This window comes from Onthophagus taurus, chromosome 7 (assembly GCF_036711975.1).
Source record: "Onthophagus taurus isolate NC chromosome 7, IU_Otau_3.0, whole genome shotgun sequence".
NCBI classification, from domain to species: Eukaryota; Metazoa; Arthropoda; class Insecta; order Coleoptera; family Scarabaeidae; genus Onthophagus; species Onthophagus taurus.
The window spans coordinates 36,457,214-36,478,710 of record NC_091972.1 but is presented as its reverse complement, the minus strand read 5'-3'; the positions used below and the strand labels follow the sequence as shown (position 1 = coordinate 36,478,710).

Here is a 21,497-nt window from a genome sequence, read left to right as displayed (position 1 = left end):
TTAACTCATTATTAATCAATATTTATATAATTATCCTAACTTTTGTGTTATTTAAATAGAATAAGGATAAAAAAGCTTTTACTGTAGGAGTACGAAAGTTATTAGCGAAAATATATTTTCTACCCCAAACTTCTAACCCTTGTAAGTTCTTACAATAGTACTACCTAAGGTATAAAAAAATCATCGTGGTAAATTGCACCAAAATCGACAAACAATTTTCGCAAAAAAAAGTAATTTTTGGGGTGGTTAGGGTAGTTAACCCCAGCCACCCCTTAATGTCCTATAGGGTTCATTTTACTGCGTAAATCTTAATTTACATCTAATTAATGGTTTTCTTCAAAATATTATTCAAAAGTGTAACAGTTTATCACATTATTCTGAAGGAAAGGGGTTAACTATCACACCCCGTAACTTTGCAGGGGATGGCCAGAGGCAAATAAGAAAAAACAAGTCATTAATATTTTTAAATGTACTATAAGGACACATAATATCGCCAAAATCGACAGGGTAGTTTTTAAAATATTCCAAAAAACTAGGGGTAGTTTACCCCCTGAAGCCCTCAGATATATGTGTGATATATCAATGGAAAGCTCTTTGAAAATGAATATCAGTTTACATTTACCACATTTCGATAGCTATTTTCGTTTTCAGCCTATAAGCGAATATATGTATTTCGCCCCGATTTCCAACCCTTATAACTCGCCCCAGGGGCTTTATTAGCACGTATAAAAAAATACGTAAACCTTATTTTTGGCCATACTATCGCTGTACCAAATTTCAACAAAATCGGCGAGGGACAGTTCTGATACTTCCCTAAGACAGCTGTCAAAGGTTCACAAGACAATATGAAAGGGGATAATCTTACATCTCAAATAAGAAATTAAACAGTTAAAAAATGACACCAAGAAGTAGTACATGAACTTACTAATGCCTCCAATAACGAATATTTGCTATGCAGATTCACCAAAAATCTAAAAGACCTATACGATCTATATTCAATTCAACGTTGGTAAGACAAAGAGGTGAAGAATAAAGTATTTTTTTATGTTTTGATTTACTGATTGTATTAAAAATTTCATTATTAAAAAAGGGACTCCTAAAAAGTCGGACGAGCTGAAATTAAAAAGATGTTCATAATTATTAAGTTTATACCAGTAAACATTATTAACACTATTAATATATTCACCAAGTGCCAAGCTTGTGCTGTAACTCTCATAGGCTAATCAACTTAATTAATTAATTTAATTTGTATTTAATACCATGAAGACCATTTCTCTAAATTACGTAGTTATGATTTTTTTAATTCCATCAGCCTAATTTTAGTCATAGACTAAAAATAAAATCCATAAACTATTAATTATATAGATTATATTCTCTTAAAGTATTCACGAATAATTTACTTTAGCCGTGTCTTAATGTTGTTAATTTATTAGTGCCAATGAATACGATAAAAAATCAAGAGGGTCAATAAAATTGCTATCGACATGACAATTTAGTTTCTATATAAATAGTTTCCCGTTTACCTTTTTATCCATACATGTGTTGTATACATATTAGCTAATTTTTCAACAATTTTAATAGCAAATAGGCTTTTATACACTGAGGAACAAAATTTCTACGAAATATGGTAAGTAAATAACTTTTTTAAATGTTTTCAGTAAAAATAAAATGGCATGTGTATTTTATTACTGTCAATTTATATAGTATTTTATAATTTTTTAAAATATCTTCCTCCTCGTTCAGCGTGAGGTTATATCTTGTCATCTTGGACAAGCTGGTGTCCAGATTGGTAACGCTTGTTGGGAATTGTACTGTTTAGAACATGGTATTCAACCAGATGGTCAAATGCCTTCTGATAAAACGGTCGGTGGAGGAGACGATAGTTTCAATACGTTTTTCAGCGAAACCGGTGCTGGAAAACATGTCCCCAGGGCAGTTTTTGTAGATCTAGAACCAACGGTAATAGATGAAGTCCGAACAGGAACCTATCGACAGCTTTTCCACCCAGAACAGTTAATAACCGGTAAAGAAGATGCTGCTAATAATTATGCTCGCGGACACTACACTGTTGGAAAAGAAATTGTAGATTTGGTGTTGGATCGTATTCGCAAACTAGCCGATCAGTGTACGGGACTGCAAGGTTTTTTGATATTTCACTCATTTGGTGGTGGAACAGGATCCGGTTTTACATCTCTTCTAATGGAACGTCTATCTGTTGACTACGGAAAGAAATCCAAATTGGAATTTGCTGTTTATCCGGCTCCTCAAATTGCTACTGCCGTCGTGGAACCATACAACGCAGTCTTAACCACCCATACTACATTGGAACACTCAGATGCCGCCTTTATGGTGGATAATGAAGCAATTTACGATATTTGCCGCCGTAATTTGGATATAGAACGACCAACTTACACCAACTTGAACAGATTGTTGGCTCAAATTGTTTCTTCTCTGACTGCATCTTTAAGATTCGACGGTGCATTGAACGTGGATCTAACAGAATTTCAAACCAACTTGGTCCCTTACCCACGAATTCATTTTCCTTTAGCTACATACGCTCCTATTATATCGGCGGAAAAAGCTTACCACGAACAACTTTCGGTTGTTGAAATTACCAACGCCTGTTTTGAACCAGCCAATCAAATGGTTAAATGCGATCCAAGACACGGAAAATACATGGCATGTTGTGTAATTTATCGTGGGGACGTGGTTCCGAAAGATGTTAATGCTGCTATTGGAACTATTAAAACGAAAAGAACAATTCAATTTGTGGATTGGTGTCCAACTGGATTTAAAGTTGGCATCAATTATCAACCACCAACGGTTGTTCCTGGAGGTGATTTAGCGAAAGTGCAACGAGCGGTTTGCATGTTGTCTAACACCACAGCTATTGCTGAAGCCTGGGCTCGTTTGGATCATAAATTCGATCTAATGTATGCTAAGCGAGCTTTTGTACATTGGTACGTGGGTGAAGGTATGGAAGAAGGTGAATTTACTGAAGCTCGTGAAGATATGGCGGCTTTGGAGAAGGATTTTGAAGAAATTGGTATGGATTCGGGTGAAGGTGAAGGTGAGGGAGGTGAAGAATTTTAAAATCATTTTTTGTTTGGGCTATTTTTCATATCATTTTGACTTCTGCGTATTAATTATTTTTTCTTTTTATTATTACGTAATCATAAATCCATATTAAAATAGATGTTTTTATTTTGTTCTATTTCTTATTATTGTCTATAAAATGATTAAGCAAAATAGTTTGGTTTGGCTGTGATGTTTGCATGAGTTGTTTGGATAAAATAGTAATGAGGGGAAGAATTAAAAAAGAAAGACAACTTGTAAAATTTGAAACTAAGGGTCTGTAGGAATACAAATGGTGAGTCAAATCCCACTGAATGCATTTAGCAAAATTATTATATCTTTCATATGTTAGATGCAATTGTGGATCGAAAGGAAATAAGCCAAGTATGTTATCAAAAAAGCACAAAAGGCAAGGCAAAAGATATCCGCACAGAATAAATCGAAAAAAACGGAAAAAAACAAAGAAGGCTTGCAAAGTTAAGTATAGAATAATATAACAATAAACTATGTGTAATTATTGTGCTCATTAGGTAGGTTACTTAGAAGAAATAAAAGGACTTTAGAGAAGTGGAAATTGGAGGAGAATTTACAGTAGATTTTACACTCTGTTTGTGTCACAAATGACACCAAACATTTTGTGGAAGGAGATAAAAAAATGCGACTTGATATCAAGTGGAGGCAACAGGTCTTCGATATACAGTGTGTAAATTAATTGTCGTACCCGACGCCGACGTTATCATTGCTCATATCACATTTATTGATGTGTCACCAATATTACAGTATTGGTATTGCAATACTGTGATATTGGTTACATACTTGCAATGATGACGTCGGGTACGACAATTAATTAACACACTGTACTTGTGGAATAAGGAAATTTCAAACGGCGTACATTTTGTAATAGTTGCAGAATATCCCGTGCTTCATATTATTGTATTGTGAAACAATTTTCCGAGGCTGGAGGTCTTCAACAGAAAAAGGCGGAACAAGAAAACGACAAGCTTATCAGAAGTTGATAAATACCTAAGACAGTGAAGACCGAAAGGCATACACAGGCTGGTCCGTGACTAAATTATTACGATTAAATCGATTAAAACGAAAAATATTGTAACATAAGAACATTTTAATAAAAATTACTTTAAAGTTTAACTACTTCAAATTTGGTTGGCATGATAAAAAGCAGTAGCCATGACTAACTATGGTAACCAATTATTTTAAACTAAAATTTTTCGAAGTCTGGCGGACCAAATGTTTCAAGAGATGTTCATCACAACATGGTTTTGGCTAGGCAATAAATCATTTGTGTTACTGTAAGTGGTATTCGGTTGAATTTGGACATTAGTAAATCAACGGTTCACAAAATGTTAAAAACAGCAACAGCATTCCTACACCCTCTTTCATGAGCAATGAGTCGTAGTTTTTGCAACAACGATTTTGCAACGATGACAAAAACACTGTCAAGAACATAATTTTTTCCGGCGAGGGAACACTTACATTGCGTGGACAAGTAAATAGACAAAATTGTCGGGACCCAACATCCACATTGGACAAGAAAGTGGCACACCCAACATTCGCAAAAGATGTATGGAACGAAATATACGGGATACTCCCCTGAGTCCTTACTTTTTTGAGGAAACTTTAACTGGAGCAACTCAATTCCAACGGCACTTATCAGCTAATTATAAGCTTTACTAAATCAGTTTTTGACACTTAGGAAATTGTTTAAAATAATTGGTTACCACAGTTACTCGTGACTACTACTACTTTTATCATGTCAACAAATTTGAAGTAGTTCAACTTAAACTAATTTTTCTCGAAAATTTTCTAATGTAACCAATATTAATATTGACAGCACTAGATTCAGAAAAAATCCTCTTTCATATTCCGTAATAAAAATCGGGGATTGTCATTTGAAAACAATATCGATGGCGTCATAACTCATTTAAAAATGGTGGAAAATATTTAAAATCTACACCAAAAAACTGCACAAAATTTAAATCTTTAAACCCGTTTCAGGGATTTTTCTGTATCCGTTACTTTACGGACACACTGTATAAGAGGTAGAAGATGTACGGAAGCATGGAAATTTATAGAAGATATAAGATTTGAGAAGAGAACTAACCTGCAACTCAATTCAGCTGACAAGTCGGAATGAATATTACAGCAAGCTACTTATAGATGATTGACCAGCATACATGAATAAGGAACTACAACCAATAAACATAGAAGGGAAGAGAAGACCAGAAGACAAAGAAATCAATTAAGAGATTGATGAACAGGAAGGCAAGTGGACCGGGAAACATTAAAGCTAAATTAGTAAACAGCGAAACAGATAAACTATTTACTATGATAAGCCAGCTCTTCACGAGATGTACAGTGTGTCCCCGGATTGTGTCCCCGTAAGGTATAATTGACGATAAATTTTTGAATTCAAATTCCATCTTTTACAATTAAAGTCTGGATGTCATAAAACGAAATATAACCAAGTTTTACGTTAAATGTCCTCAAAGTACCAAAGTTAAACCAAGAAGTTTGTTAACCGTTGCAAGTAAAGTGGCCTTTCTGAGCAATGTACAGCAAAAGTTGATTAAAATAAAATGTTTGTTATGTTAAATTATAGCGATATGCCGAATTTTATTAATTTAGGATATAAAAGCAATATGCAGATTTTTAAATCATAAGATTAACAAAATATTTTCGATCTAAACTAAATTAACATAAAAGCTTCTTCAATGATACCACCACCAACACTAACACATAATTCAGCCCTTTTCCGACATTGTTTATAACTTTTTCAAATATGGTCCAACGGAATTTCTCTAATAACAGTTTTAATTTTTTGTTTGAAACGGTCTAAATTGTTATTAAAATTTTCAGTGTACACTTTTTGTTTTACATAACCCCAAAAATAAAAATCCATAATAGTTAAATCCGGACTTCTTGGCAGCCATGGTTGCGGACCACATCTACCAATCAATTTTTTCCAAATAACGTATTTAAATAATTTCTAATTAAAATAGTCGAATGTGGGCCGCAACCATCTTGTTGAAAATATAATTTATTGCGTTTTTCTAAATCCACGCCGTGAAGATAATTAAATAAATAATTTTCTAGTATTTCCAAATATCGGTGTTGATTCAAATTGCCGTTTATGAAGGAAGGTCCAATAACACCGTCCCACGAAACAGCACACCAGCACACAAGCTATGCGATAATGTGGATTAGTCTTTGACCAGAATCGACAATTTTGTGATGTAACCACTCCATTAGTGGTGAACGATGCTTCGTCCGAAAATATTATGCTTTTTAAAAAAGTTCTGTCTTTCAAAATTTTGTACCGAAGCCACAAACAATAATCTAAACGTTTTGCTTCATCACCTAATTCGATAGTGTAGTTAAATTTTGGTTTATACGGCAATATTTTATTTTCTCGATAAATTCTTTGTACATGGGATTTACTTATACCGACTTGAACTGCCCTTTTTCTTAACGATACTTTACCGTAATCCATTGCGTTTGTTACTGCAACAATCGACCCCGCATCATGTTCATCTAAAAGCTTTTTTTCCTTCCTTTTATTTTCCACATTGCCTGTGTCTGAAATATTTTAACAACTCTTTTAATTGTTGTTGTAGTACTAAAAATCCAAATTTTTCCTCAAATTGCCTTAAAACTGCATTGTAACTAATGTTCCACAATCCATAGCACTGCACTATAAATATTTTATGTTGTAATGTAAACATGATCAATTAATATTTGACAATAGGCTAAAGCTAAGCTATCAAATGATAATTGTTAGTTCACTCAGATCATTTATTTTTATTGTAAAACGGAATATTAGAAAAAATTTTTCAAGAAAAAACTATTTTTTTCTTTTATGTGCTAAATTAATAAAATTCCGCATATGGCTATAATTTAACATAACAAACATTTTATCTTAATCAACTTTTGTTGTACATTGCTCAGAAAGACCACTTTACCTGCAACGGTTGACAAACTTCTTGCGTTAACTTTGGTAGTTTGAGGACATTTGACGTAAAACTTGGTTATATTTCGTTTTGTGACATCCAGACTTTAATTGTAAAAGATGGAATTTCAATTCAAAAATTTATCGTCAATTACACCTTACGGGGACACAATCCGGGGACACACTGTATAAACGGAAAACAAAGAAGAAAACAAAAATTAAAAAAGAATGGAAAATAGCTTTTATATGCGAGAATTATCGGGGCATAATACTATTAGTATAAAGTATTATAATTATATTATAGTAATTATAGTATTATAGTAATATAGTATTATTGTTATAATACTATTATAACAAGTATATTAATTAATTATATTGCATTGTATGGAGCAGAAAAGTGGAGGTTAACAGAACCCGATAAAAATAGAATAAGAGCAGTCGATATGGACGTCCTTAGAGACGCACTACTAAACCCGAATGTTTCTAGTTCTAAGTCTAGTGTTAGTTCTAGTGCTAATGTTAGCTCTAATTTTAGTTGTTATTCAGCGTTAGATTGTTACAAATCTTTATTGAACTAATACTAGAATTAACACTGACCTAGAACTAGAAACATTTGGGTTAGCCGTGCGTCTGAATTTGTAACTCGTCACATTCAGACATTAATTTTTATATTTTCATCTGTTTGGGATTTTATAATGTGTGTGGAATAATATTACCACCACAGTAGTATCATTAATTGGCCTGTTAGGTCTCCCGATTTAACATTGATTTTTTCTACAGGGTTACATTAAAGACAGAGTCTACCAAGAAGTGTCAACAACAACATAAAATGATGAGGCAAAGAATACGTGATATGTGCAGACAATTAAGTCCAGCAATATTACGACAAGCAAATGTATCTTTTATTTATCGTCTACATAAATATGAGCATCGAAGCAAATGGACATCACTTTGAGCACTTCTTATGTTGGCATACGTTATTTTTAAGCGTAGCTCAAAACAAATGTATTTCGATTAATTGACGTTTTTATCTAAATAAAAAAATGTTTAAAACAAAGTTGTTTACTTTGTCATTGAGAATAGCATACTTATTATCCATCAACATTATTACATCATGATCTATCAATGTCGCTGTCTATCAGCTATCAACATACTTCGGTTTCTATATATCGTTACTAATATTCTTAGATGTCGTCTGCAGCATCAAAATTAACATAGAGATCATGTTTCAACACTATCTTTTCCCTGATATCTATTAACACTATCTATTAATAATACTTTTTTAAACATGCACTAATGCCGTTCTTAATATCAACATATATTATCTCTGATTTCTTTCAACTTCATCCGTGACATATTATTTATGAATGTTGAACGTTGGCCTTGAACTCTACAACATCAATAAAGTTCGTCATTTATTCTAAGTATGATCCATGATATCTTTCATTATCGTTTCTAGCCTTTAGTATTACCGACGACATTCTTCAACGTGACACCTTTTAGCATAATGTCCAATTTCTTGCTACACCTTCTTGGTCTCTCTCAACATTTTCTCGATAATCTATCATTTTCTCAACCATCCATTAATATCGTTAATGATATCTGTACATATCATTCGCGATATATCGTATTCTTCAATGTTGTTGATGCCTTCTTCAACACCCTCCTTTTGATTTATCAACATCTTTCTGGATATTTCTAAGCCTCGTCCCTGTAATTTTTCTGCCCTGGCCTCACTTAATATCTGATATATGTTATCGTCCCTGCTTTCAATATCTTTTTCATTAGCTTACTTATTAGCTCAGTTAATATTTTTCTAAACATCGTTCCTGATATTTTTTAACAACGTTTTTGACGTCTTTCATTATCTTTTTCAACATTCCCTACGACATAATCGTCCTCTCAACACTGTCCTGGTCTTCCTCAACACTTTCTCATCATATATCAATATCAATGGAATGTTGCCATAACGTAAAAGTGAAAATCCAAAAGATATTCCCACTAAACGTTTTCGTTACCTATTTTGATTTGCTGATTAACTTACCGCTTAATGCAACCGCTAGAAACAACGATAGCTCTAAAACGAACTGTTTCGAAAAAATAAAAGGAAGCAAAAAACGATTAAAGAACAGATAAAGAACAAAGAAAATACGACAACTAACTAAGCATACGACAATCACACCAATAGCTTTGTTCGTTGGGACTGCACTACTTGCACTCACTTGCACTATGCAGTTTAGTGCAGATGTTGTGTGTTCGTTGGGGATAGTGCAGTTTAGTGCAGTTTCATTCATACTGTTCGTTGAGCCAGGTGCAGTGCAATTTAGTGCAGCCGGTGGAAGTTAGTGCAGATTTTGTTGCACCTGCTTTCGATTAAGTTCAATAAGTGCAGTGTAACTAAAATGGCGGAATATTTGAAAGCGCGTTTTGTAATAATTAATATTGATATAAATATTAAGAAATAAAACCTTATAATAATTAATATTTGTTGTATTAGAGAACACAGTACATTCAATACCAGTAGAGGTAGTAGAAAACTACCCCTACTTTTTTGGAATAATTTAAAAACTACCCTGTTGATTTTGGCTTCATTAAATACACTTATAGTACATTTAAAAATATTAATTATGTGTTTTTTCTTATTTAGGGGTGGCTGGGGTTAACTACCCTCACCACCCCAAATTTTTTTTTTTTCAAGTACTGTTTATCGATTTTGGTGCAATTTAGCATGCGATTTCTTTATACGTTAAGTAGTACTTTTGAAAAAACTAATAAGGGTTAGTAGTTTGGTATAGAAAATATATTTCGCTAATAATTGAAAAAAATAAAAAATAATAATAATAATTAATGAATACTAAAAAAACGCTACTAAAAAACATTCTGCGATAATTTCATTTTCCACGAGTATTTCGCTGACAATCTCCTGTTCGTCCATTTCAAATATTATACACTTTTTTTATAAAAATCTGTTCGTTGGGACCACGGTTTATACACTTTTCTGACCTGCACTAAGTTGACATGACATTGCACTGACTTACACTTTATTGCACTATGACGTCATACGAGTGCCATGTCGTGCAGAGTAGTGCAGTCCCAACGAACAAAGCTAAATAACTTTCGATCAGCTGTCAACATTTGGTTATTAATTTAAAATTATCAATACTACCACTACATATTGAGATAGGCAGCCAATATTACACAGGTCTGGTGGGTTAAGGTAATTAATACGCTGTACATACATAATAAGTGCTAACGAAAACTTAAATTTATTTGAAATTAAAAAAACAATAAAACAACAGAGCTAAATAATATCTAGTTTAATATGGATTTATGAAAAATAACTACATGATACGAAATTATCTTTCCCGAAAATTATTATTTTAAAATTCTTCACCTCCCTCACCTTCACCTTCACCCGAATCCATACCAATTTCTTCAAAATCCTTCTCCAAAGCCGCCATATCTTCACGAGCTTCAGTAAATTCACCTTCTTCCATACCTTCACCCACGTACCAATGTACAAAAGCTCGCTTAGCATACATTAGATCGAATTTATGATCCAAACGAGCCCAGGCTTCAGCAATAGCTGTGGTGTTAGACAACATGCAAACCGCTCGTTGCACTTTCGCTAAATCACCACCAGGAACAACCGTTGGTGGTTGATAATTGATGCCAACTTTAAATCCAGTTGGACACCAATCCACAAATTGAATTGTTCTTTTCGTTTTAATAGTTCCAATAGCAGCATTAACATCTTTCGGAACCACGTCTCCACGATAAATTACACAACATGCCATGTATTTTTTTTTAGAATTCCACTTATCGTCCCTAATATTCCCAGATATCGTCTATAGCATCAAAATCGTATCTAATACATTATAATATAGAGATCATGTCTCAACACTATCTTAGCCATCCTCAGTAGGCACCTTTTTCATAATCTATCAACAATGTATTTGATATCGTTTATCATTGTCCCTGATATCTATTAACACTATCTATTAACAATATTGTTACTGGCCTGTTTAAACAGCGACTATGTCTTCAACTAATACCATTCTTAATATCATTAAATATTATGCCTTATTTCTCCCAACTTTATTCGTTACATTTTATCCATGGTATGTCCTTGATATTTTCGAATATCGTTCCTGGCCTTTATGTAGAAAACTTTTAGAACAAAAGTTGTAGCAAATTTTACCCTTTACACATTGCTCTGTAACATTTTTGTCCTCAGATGCATCGTGGTAGAGAAATATACGAAAATTTTAAAATTGGAAGAATTCGTTGTTTCACAAGTTGCTAATGGAAAAAACGGCATTCCGAACATGATATAGAAAAACTTTTAGAAGAAACGTTGTAGCAAGTTTTACCCTTTACACATTGCTCTATAACATTTTTGCTCTCAGCTGCATTACTGTCGAGCATAATTCGAAAATATGAAAATTCGAAGAATTCGTAGTTTCACAAGTTTCTAAAGCGACTCTTACACAATCAATAGTATTGATAATATCAGTATTGACAATACAACCAGCAATCCTCGTGGTAACTAGTCGTAATACTTCACTACCTTACATGATCAATAAAATTATTTTAATGATAAAATTATGAAGAACATGTTGTTCATCATCATGGGAACTGGATGAACCAACACTGTCTCCCTCGTGTTGAACGTCAACAACGTCAGTTAATGGGTCGATAATATTCACCTCATCTTCACAGACGCGCTGCTTGAACTAAACTGAGTGTAACGTAGAAAATCAGAATTAAACCTGTTTTCAAATCATCTGGGCTAAAATAACATATCTTTTTTCAGAGTGTTGGTAGGCATGTTTTGTTATTGCTACACCTAAATAGAAGTATTTAATTTTGAATGTTGAGTATTACACTGAGTATTGATGGAAATATTGGCGCCAACCCTACACGGTCAATAGTAGTGTCAATATCCCCTCCAATTTTCAGTATTGATGCCCGAAAATCAGAAAATCCGGATTTTTATCAATACTCCATCAATATTTACCGTCAATCAAATTTTTCACCTTACACTGCATACCACTGCAGTCCGTTGCAACTTGCGCCATATTGGAGAATTTTACTGACTACTAGACGGTTTTTCTACCATTTCTAATAATGTTTGAAACTTAGATTTTGGCAGATTTCTATATTTTTTAACCTTTAAAGCAATTTTTGGTACTGTGACACATTTGATAATTTCCAACATTCTGATAATAATTTAATTAAAATTTAGGCTTACATCTTAGTCGTTTTGTTACACACTATGATGTTAATCAGGAATTTAATATTCTTTAGGTGTTTTTCAGTCAATATCGACAAACCTCATAAAGTTTCTCTTAAGTTCCTCTTCACTCGTATGTACCTAGGAGGGTAGGGTTAGGGAACATTATTAGGGGTCTAATGTTATTCCTGGAGCATCCTCCTCTTTAGTCCTTCTACCCTTACCTCAGTTCCCTCAGCCTGTCTATCTTATCGGTGACCTTCCCCGTGCTCTTTTACCCTCCATTTATACCCTCTACAACAAGGTTTTCTATCAATCCGGTTTGTCTCGCTATGTGTCCAAAGTAATTAAGGTGTGGCTTTTATCTTTAGTTCGTTCAATATCTCGTATCACTCTGAGTAATCGTCTGTAAATCTACATCCCAAAAACTGTGTACTTCAAATTGCTAAATTTCTTCCCAACAACTGAGAGGGCCCCGTCCCATTTATCAAAAATTTGGCTTAAGACAAATTCGCTGGATATGTTGTATAGGAGAGGCGAGAGAATGCAGCCCTGCTGGACACCGGTTTGTTTCGGTACAGTTGTTGCTCCATACATATACATATTGAACCAACATTATTAGATGATCTGGGATGCCCATTTCCTTGACTAGTTGGCACTATTGTCCCCAATTTACCGAATCTAAGGCTTTCCTGTAGTCTACGAAGCATAGATATACTCCTATGTTGCATTCTCTTGTTCTTTCGATATCTATGGAAGTAAAAATGCTTTTAGACTTACATTAATTCGCATCATTCAGTAGGCCATTGTTTTGTGCTCTATATTTTTGAGTATAGAATGTGCATGATTTCCACTCCTTGTCCCCCTATGGCATTGAAGATCTCGGCAAGGTATCCCATCTATTCCGAGTGATTTTTGGTTATTTATGTTCGATATGACTCTTTGTATTTCAGATTTTAATATTTCTGGCTCTTCTTGTGTTTGATTGATTCCCACGTTGTTTGCATGGATGGTTGTTTTGTATAGATTTTGACAGTGCTACGTCTACACCTCTACTATATCTCTACTATAAAACATTTTCATTGCACAGTCGTATATTATCTTGAAATGTATTTCTACATTTCATTAGACACTCTGTTAGTGGTTTCATCGTTCTATAAATGAGCTAATAATATACAAATGCAGTGAAGAAATGATAATTGGAGCTATCGATGGTCGCTTTGCAACAATTGTTCATTCATAAACTCGCTAAAAAATCAAGACAGCCTATAAAATTGCTATCGACATCGACACTTTTACATTGATTGACATTGATTTACTGTAGTACACACATTAACTTCGTAATTTCTCTCTCTAATCCCACAACCGTTCCAACTTTTGCTAAGTTTATTTTAAAAACATTAAGAAACCGAATTTCTTCGAAACATGGTAAGTAAATATTCTTATTTAAATGTTTTCATTTAAAAATAAATGACGTGTGTATTCTATTACTGTCAATTTATATAGTAATTTATTATTTTTAAAATATCTCTCTTCGTTTAGCGTGAGGTTATATCTTGTCATCTTGGACAAGCTGGTGTCCAGATTGGTAACGCTTGTTGGGAATTGTACTGTTTAGAACATGGTATTCAACCAGATGGTCAAATGCCATCAGATAAAACGGTCGGTGGAGGAGACGATAGTTTCAATACCTTTTTCAGCGAAACCGGTGCTGGAAAACATGTCCCCAGGGCAGTTTTTGTAGATCTAGAACCAACGGTGATAGATGAAGTCCGAACAGGAACCTATCGACAGCTTTTCCACCCAGAACAGTTAATAACCGGTAAAGAAGATGCTGCTAATAATTATGCTCGCGGACACTACACTGTTGGAAAAGAAATTGTAGATTTGGTGTTGGATCGTATTCGCAAACTAGCCGATCAGTGTACGGGACTGCAAGGTTTTTTGATATTTCACTCATTTGGTGGTGGAACAGGATCCGGTTTTACATCTCTTCTAATGGAACGTCTATCTGTTGACTACGGAAAGAAATCCAAACTGGAATTCGCTGTTTACCCGGCTCCTCAAATTGCTACTGCCGTCGTGGAACCATACAACGCAGTCTTAACCACCCATACTACATTGGAACACTCAGATGCCGCCTTTATGGTGGATAATGAAGCAATTTACGATATTTGCCGCCGTAATTTGGATATAGAACGACCAACTTACACCAACTTGAACAGATTGTTGGCTCAAATTGTTTCTTCTCTGACTGCATCTTTAAGATTCGACGGTGCATTGAACGTGGATCTAACAGAATTTCAAACCAACTTGGTCCCTTACCCACGAATTCATTTTCCTTTAGCTACATACGCTCCTATTATATCGGCAGAAAAAGCTTACCACGAACAACTTTCGGTTGTTGAAATTACCAACGCCTGTTTTGAACCAGCCAATCAAATGGTTAAATGCGATCCAAGACACGGGAAATACATGGCATGTTGTGTAATTTATCGTGGGGACGTGGTTCCGAAAGATGTTAATGCTGCTATTGGAACTATTAAAACGAAAAGAACAATTCAATTTGTGGATTGGTGTCCAACTGGATTTAAAGTTGGCATCAATTATCAACCACCAACGGTTGTTCCGGGTGGTGATTTAGCTAAAGTGCAACGAGCGGTTTGCATGTTGTCAAACACCACAGCTATTGCTGAAGCCTGGGCTCGTTTGGATCACAAATTCGATCTAATGTATGCTAAGCGAGCTTTTGTACATTGGTACGTGGGTGAAGGTATGGAAGAAGGTGAATTTACTGAAGCACGTGAAGATATGGCGGCTTTAGAGAAGGATTTTGAAGAAATTGGTATGGATTCAGGTGAAGGTGAAGGTGAAGGAGGCGAAGAATTTTAAAAACCATTTTCAAGTTGAATTAATTCGCAGCATTTTGACCTTCACGACTTTATACATATTTTTACCAATTTATTAGAATTACCAATATACAGTATAATAACCAATGATCTGGCAATGTCGCTCGGTTCGCTTCTCTCTGGATAGGTCATGGTTATGCTTTTATACACGTTCGTTTGTCACGGACATACGCAGTAATACCCGTCCTCGATCGTCCAATGTTTGTAAACTCTGGCGTGCTTATGTTTCGGTGCGCGAAGTAATCACAATGCAAAATAATAACTTTACATGCAGTAAATCTATCTATCAATTCGTTTTATCTCAATTTAACCCTTTCTAATTCATTTTTAATTAAAAATCTTATAAACAAAATTAAATCAAAATACCGAAGCTGTTTCCAAACATTCACTTGTTTACAAACATTCGATGTATATCAATAGGACAGTTTTTAATGCGTTATGGCCTATACAGAGAGAAGCGAAGCGAACGATTTTGCCACATCGTTGTTAACTAAAAATATAGAATTTTGACAAATTGTTTTGGTTCTTGTGAGTGGAAAGATGTCAATGTTGTCAGTTGTTTCAAAGTACTACATCATAAAATCCAATTTAGCACTTCGTTCCTAAATCCAATACAAAAGTTTCGCACCCTATCTGCTTTAAATAAGAGTGGCCCAAGACTAGAGGGGTGACGAAGAAATTTGTCGCATCTTCTTGTTGAATGCAAATTACGGGAATACAAACACCTGTTCCCCAAAAAGGTTCCCGTTAATAAACAAGTGGAACTAAGTTTACTCATTTTTTTCGCCGGATGCGGTCGTTAAAAATTCTCAATGTCGTGAAAGGACTAATTAATTTAGGGCCAAAACTCGACCGATTCAGAGAACATTAAAACCGCAATCGAAATAAAATAAAACCTTAAAGCTTGTGAAGGCACGAACTAAATCAAATTGTGCTGCCATTTTCAAACTTCGGCGAAACGAAATCGCGTTAACGACGAGAGCCGTTCGGGCAATTCGTAAACTGACAAAACAATGTCCGCGTGCGGGGTGGGTTGTTGGAAAACTTATTACGCCCCGTTATTTATCATACGGATGTAATGCCGGGCCATCTGAGGTAAGACAGCTCAAACTGGAGCGTACCGCTTAAGTAAAATATAGGTTTCCGCTAGCACCTCTTCTGTCAACGTTAAAATATGTAATTGTCGGCATACTCAGCGTCACGGACTATGAATAATGCTCTCTGCTACGCTCGCTTTCCGCGCTCCCTCTTATTGTGTTACATTTGCCGTGTTGAATTTATCGTTCGTAGAAGAACATTCGCGTAGAAATTCGTTTTTATGAAAAATCCTAGATATTCATGAAATTTTTAAAATGCAGTCATACCTTGCAAATTATAAATTACTACATAAATATAAAATAATATGAACCAAATGAAAGTTGTTCCGTGCGAAGGGGGAAATCATATGACGATAACATTTTTTGACCTTGACCTTATTTTCAAGGTCATATGAAGATCACGACTAATTTTTTAAATGGCACCCTATGTTTTTGATTGAAATAATTAAAAAAAAAATCTTTTGTAGATAAAATCTAAATAATTTTTTTATTCAAATAGTTTTAAATATTGTTAATTTATAAAAAAAATGATTAAACTATACTATTAATCAACAACTATAACATTTATAATAAATATTCTAATATTTCCCCACCCACTTCAATACATTTATTAACCCTTCTACTAAAACTTTCTTTACCTCTTAAAAGGTTTTCTTGGCTACTATTTCTGCATGCATTTCTTATCCGCTCTTTTATGATTTCTGGCGTAGTCGATACTTCGCGATAAACATTATCCTTAAGGACGCCACAATGGGGTATTTGTGAATTTTCTCTGGACAAAAGTCCATTTTAAAAAAGTTGATTCAACCTTAAATTACTTTCAACCCATTAAAACTACCACTAATACAGTATTATTACCAGCAATGGATTTATTATATTTATGATCAACCTGTTTTGTAAGTCACGTCAAATTTGACTATTAATAGTACTATATAGACGTAATTAGTTACAGTGCTGCCAATAATAATAATCTTTATTACCGTAATAACATATTACAAAGTCAAATGTAACAACATAATAATATTTCAATTCAAAAATACTTCTATTTACAAAATTATTTCAAAAAAATCTTCAATGGAATATAATGGTGCTTCCATTAGTGCTTCTTTTATTACACACTGGAGCCGTTGTTGTGGTAGCATCCGTATGCGCTGGGGAAGGTGATTAAACAGTTTAATACCCCAGAAAATACTGTTGTCTTGCGTCTTTTTTAACCGATGCATCGGTATTGCAAGTTCTTCTTTTTGTCTAGTGTTGTATTCGTGCTTCTCATTATTGGCAATATGTTTATCAATATTTTGTCGCATATCTGTAATACAATTTAGTACATATACTGAATATATGGTAAGTATACGCTGCTCTTTAAAATATTGTTTGCAACTTTGAGTTGATTTAAGATTGCATAGCGCCCTCAATGCCTTTTTTTGGAGAAGAAAGACTCTTTCTGCTGCAGACGATGCTCCCCAGAATAATATACCGAAAGTAGCAATGCTGTGGAAGTTGGCATAATAGGCAAGTCGCGCTGCAAAGATGGTGGCTACATTTCGTATTCTCCTTACGGTATAAATTGCAGTGTTCAATTTTTTAGAAATGTTCTCTACATGTACTTGCCAGTTAAGTTTGTTATCCAAATAAATTCCCAAAAATTTTAGGCTGTTATTCTCTGCCCCAACATTGTTTTGGAAATGCAGGTATTGAGTCTTCTCTTCATTTAATTTTAAACCATTGTTACCAAACCATTTTTTTGCTGCTACTAATGTTAGCTGAGTTTTAGTTTGCAGATCATCCATATTGTTCGCAGTGGATATAAAGGTGGTGTCATCCGCGTACAAGCACACATTGTCATTAGGTACAGAGTAAGGCATGTCATTTACATAAATTACAAACAAGAGAGGGCCCAGGATAGAACCTTGTGGTACACCAACGTTGATATCATACGTTTTAGACAGAGCTCCATCTATTATCACCGTTTGCTTTCTATTGCACAAATATGAAGTGAACATGCTAAGGGCTGTGCCTCTTACACCATAGCAATCCAATTTGTATAGCAGATACGAGTGGCTAACACTATCAAACCAATAGTTATCTGAATTATATATTATCAATTATCAGTCATTATTCGGTTTGAGGACAACTTTAAAAAGTTCTGAAATATGGAAGTAAATGAGCCAGGTATGTGCTATTAAGATATCATATATTTTTATCTGCATTCATACGATTAGAGTAAATACTAGGTTTTGAAAGTAATGCATAATTTTTGTTTGTTTTCCTATATTTGTCATATTCAGAAGAGGAAAAGTTACACTTCCAAGTGTTTCTAAGTGCCGAATCTTACACTATTTATTAGCCTAGAGTGTGGTGTGTTTGGTAAAAAGTAATTTACCTGCGACTATTTGCGACTTGACATTTTAGAAATATTTTAACAACTGCATTACTGCTATATTGTAAATTGATTTGGATTTTCTTCTCGCAGGACCATCGGGATTTAAAACAGTTACGTGAATAAACATTTATAACGTGATGCGAGGGTACGAGGGTTACAGCATTACGGAAAAACTGGAATATCTGGAAAATATTCTGCGGAATAAAGAAAATTATACAGTGGATAAAACTAAAGTATTCAAGCAGAAAATGTCATTATTTAAAAGCCAGTTTCAAGCAAAATGGTTAGATGCGTCTAGGAACCATCAAAAATTTCTTAAAAAATACAATATGTTTCTTTAGGGCGAATTTCAATTACCTTGTACCTTGATAAAACCGAAACGTCCCGTTATATCTTTCAATGAATCAAGTGATCGTTCAAAAAGAAGAAAAACCGAAACACTGCGGAAAAATGTAACATGTGAAGAGCTTGTTTTTGCAACTGAAACCAAATTAAAATCTTGTGGTAAAAGAGATGCTGCAAAAGTTCTGCAACAATTTATCGAATCTCCGAATCGGTCAACAAAGTACAAAAAAGCTTATGATAAAGACCAAGAAGCTAATCTAGCGAAATTCACGTCCTTAGAAGCTCTATCGAGATTTGTTGAGGATTAATCCTATAGTAAAATACCTACATATGTATGTAACTACCACATATACAAGTACATAATATACAGGTGTTTCTAAATTGATGCACAAGATTTCAAGGAGTGAATTTCAGCAAAAATTACGGGGGTGTTTCGTATAACTTTTTATTCAAAACCCCTCTCCACTCCAAATTACAGCCCTCTAAAGTTAAGGAAAAAATTGCTGTTGCTTAATTAATAAAAATCCCTGTAATAAAAATATTTGTCATTATGACTTCATTTGACATCGGCCTACTTGATTTTTCTTAACAAATAATAACCAATCTGAATTACCTATGTCAAATAAGCCTATGCCTTATTCTATTTTTTTGTGACCAAACTAACAATTTTGGGAGAAAATGTCTGGAGACAAAACAGTTGCAGATTGAATGCAGATTCCCTTTATTTAAACCAAAATTTAAGAAGAAAAATGTAGACGCATTAAAACGTTCTGTTGCAAAGTATTATAGGGGTTGGTTTTTTCACCCCCTTGTAATAACATTTTAGTTGTAATACCTTGGAGGAGAAGGGGTTTTGAACGAAAAGTTATATGAAAGACAAACCTTAATTTTTGCTGAAAAATCAACCCTTGAAATCTTTCGCATCAATTTAGAAATACCTGTATATTACAATTTTGGGTTTTAAATAAAAAAAAGTTTAACATTTCGCACCTAAAAGTGTGTATTTTGCACTACATACCCTGAATCTGAAAATAAAAAAAAACATTTTAAGGGATAAAAATGGAAAAATAATTTTGTCCAGCTAGAATGGGCAAATACCCCATTGCGGGACGCTTCACAAAAAAAAAATCAAGATGTGTTAAATCAGGTGATCTGGCGGCCCAGGAAATTGGACCTCCCCTTCAAAGACGTCATCTAAAAAATTTCGGTATTTCTCCCCATTCAGCATACACCATCAATAAAGTATGGGCCGATCAATTTATCACCAATTATGCCACACCAAACATTAACCGACCAAGGTCGTTGATGTTGTACTTTACACAACCATCTCGGATTTTCAACGCTCCAATAGTGCATGTTATGTCTATTGACTTGTCCTTTGTTTGTAAAAGTAGACTCATCCGAGAATAGCACGTTACCAAAGAAATTGACGTCCAACCGCATTCGTTCTTGTGCCCATTGACAAAATATTAATCGATTTTCAAAATCACCTCCATAAAGCTGTTGATACAATGAAATGTGGTATGGGTGATACTTGTTGCGCTTTAATATTCTTAAAATGCTGGTCTTCGATATTCCGGCGTCAATTGCAAGTCGTTGAGTGCTAACTTGAGGATTTTCCTCAACTTGAGCTATTACCGCAATTTCCTTTTCTTCCGTAGTTACAGTTGCTCGCCGAGTTCTTTTTCTTGATTTCACATTTCCAGTGTTAGTGAAATCATTGACAACTCTGGAAAACGTACTTCTCGATATCAGCAACTTTTCTGCCACTTTCTCCATAAATAAAAATCATTTCGACTTTTTCTGCCACACTCAGAGTATCCATGATTTAAAGACTTAGTTGAAACTCTTTGCCTTAATGTAAATAGATGGAATGAATTCAGAATTTATTGTCAAGCAGTTTTTATGCAAATTTAGTTTTAGCTGTTACATTTTAAAACAATTCAACCAATTAAGTCTCTGAAAGCGATATTCTGAAAATGCCGACATAAGCAGTCCCACGAACTCTTGTTTTTATGCGTTGTTCTATTATCAAATTGACAAAGGCGGAGAAATGTCGGAACCTTTTAGACCTCTTTCCAAAGGTACCCCAGGTCCACGATGGATTTTTTGTTGTTGAGCATTCTTAAATAGTATTCTAAGAATTAAGAACTAAAGACAATGTATTGAAGCGGGTAGGAAAATGTTTAAAAATTCATAAATCTTATTTATTGCTAGATTATAAACGTTAGTTAATTTTTTCTGAAGAAGTTTCAATTTTTTTTCAAAAAATGTCTTGCCGTTGTGTTTGCAAAACCACACAGTAACATTTTTTTTTTTTTTAATTACTGTTGCGGAAAATTCCGTGGATGAATTGGATACCAAAATTTCAAAAGAAAACTGGTTAATTAACCACACTCTAAATAAAACGCAAAAATTAACAGTTTCAGATTTTACAATAAAATCAATAGGGTGGCATTTAAAAATTGGTCGTGACCTTCATATA

General features: G+C 34.1%; 4 protein-coding genes across 4 annotated transcripts in view; 3 read left to right on the top strand and 1 right to left on the bottom strand.

Annotated features, from left to right (window-relative positions):
* Window positions 1-21,497, top strand: part of LOC111416019 (uncharacterized) — a 66,151-nt gene that overhangs the window by 18,348 nt on the left and 26,306 nt on the right. The window lies entirely within an intron of this gene.
* On the top strand, window positions 1,496-3,209 carry LOC111416016 (tubulin alpha-1 chain-like). Its single transcript, XM_023047944.2, has 2 exons — window positions 1,496-1,627; window positions 1,744-3,209. The coding sequence occupies exons 1-2, from the start codon at window positions 1,625-1,627 to the stop codon at window positions 3,091-3,093; spliced, it is 1,353 nt and encodes a 450-aa protein (XP_022903712.2). The 5' UTR covers window positions 1,496-1,624; the 3' UTR covers window positions 3,094-3,209.
* LOC111416018 (tubulin alpha chain) lies at window positions 10,390-10,861 on the bottom strand. The gene has a single exon (XM_023047946.2). The coding sequence runs from the start codon at window positions 10,837-10,839 to the stop codon at window positions 10,423-10,425; it is 417 nt and encodes a 138-aa protein (XP_022903714.2). The 5' UTR covers window positions 10,840-10,861; the 3' UTR covers window positions 10,390-10,422.
* LOC111416017 (tubulin alpha-1 chain-like) lies at window positions 13,567-15,578 on the top strand. Its single transcript, XM_023047945.2, has 2 exons — window positions 13,567-13,706; window positions 13,821-15,578. Exons 1-2 carry the CDS (start codon window positions 13,704-13,706, stop codon window positions 15,168-15,170), a joined length of 1,353 nt encoding a protein of 450 aa, XP_022903713.2. The 5' UTR covers window positions 13,567-13,703; the 3' UTR covers window positions 15,171-15,578.

Coding starts and splice junctions, on each gene's coding strand:
- LOC111416018 (XM_023047946.2), bottom strand. CDS start 10,839: ATGGCATGTTGTGTAATTTATCGTGGAGACGTGGTTCCGAAAGATGTT.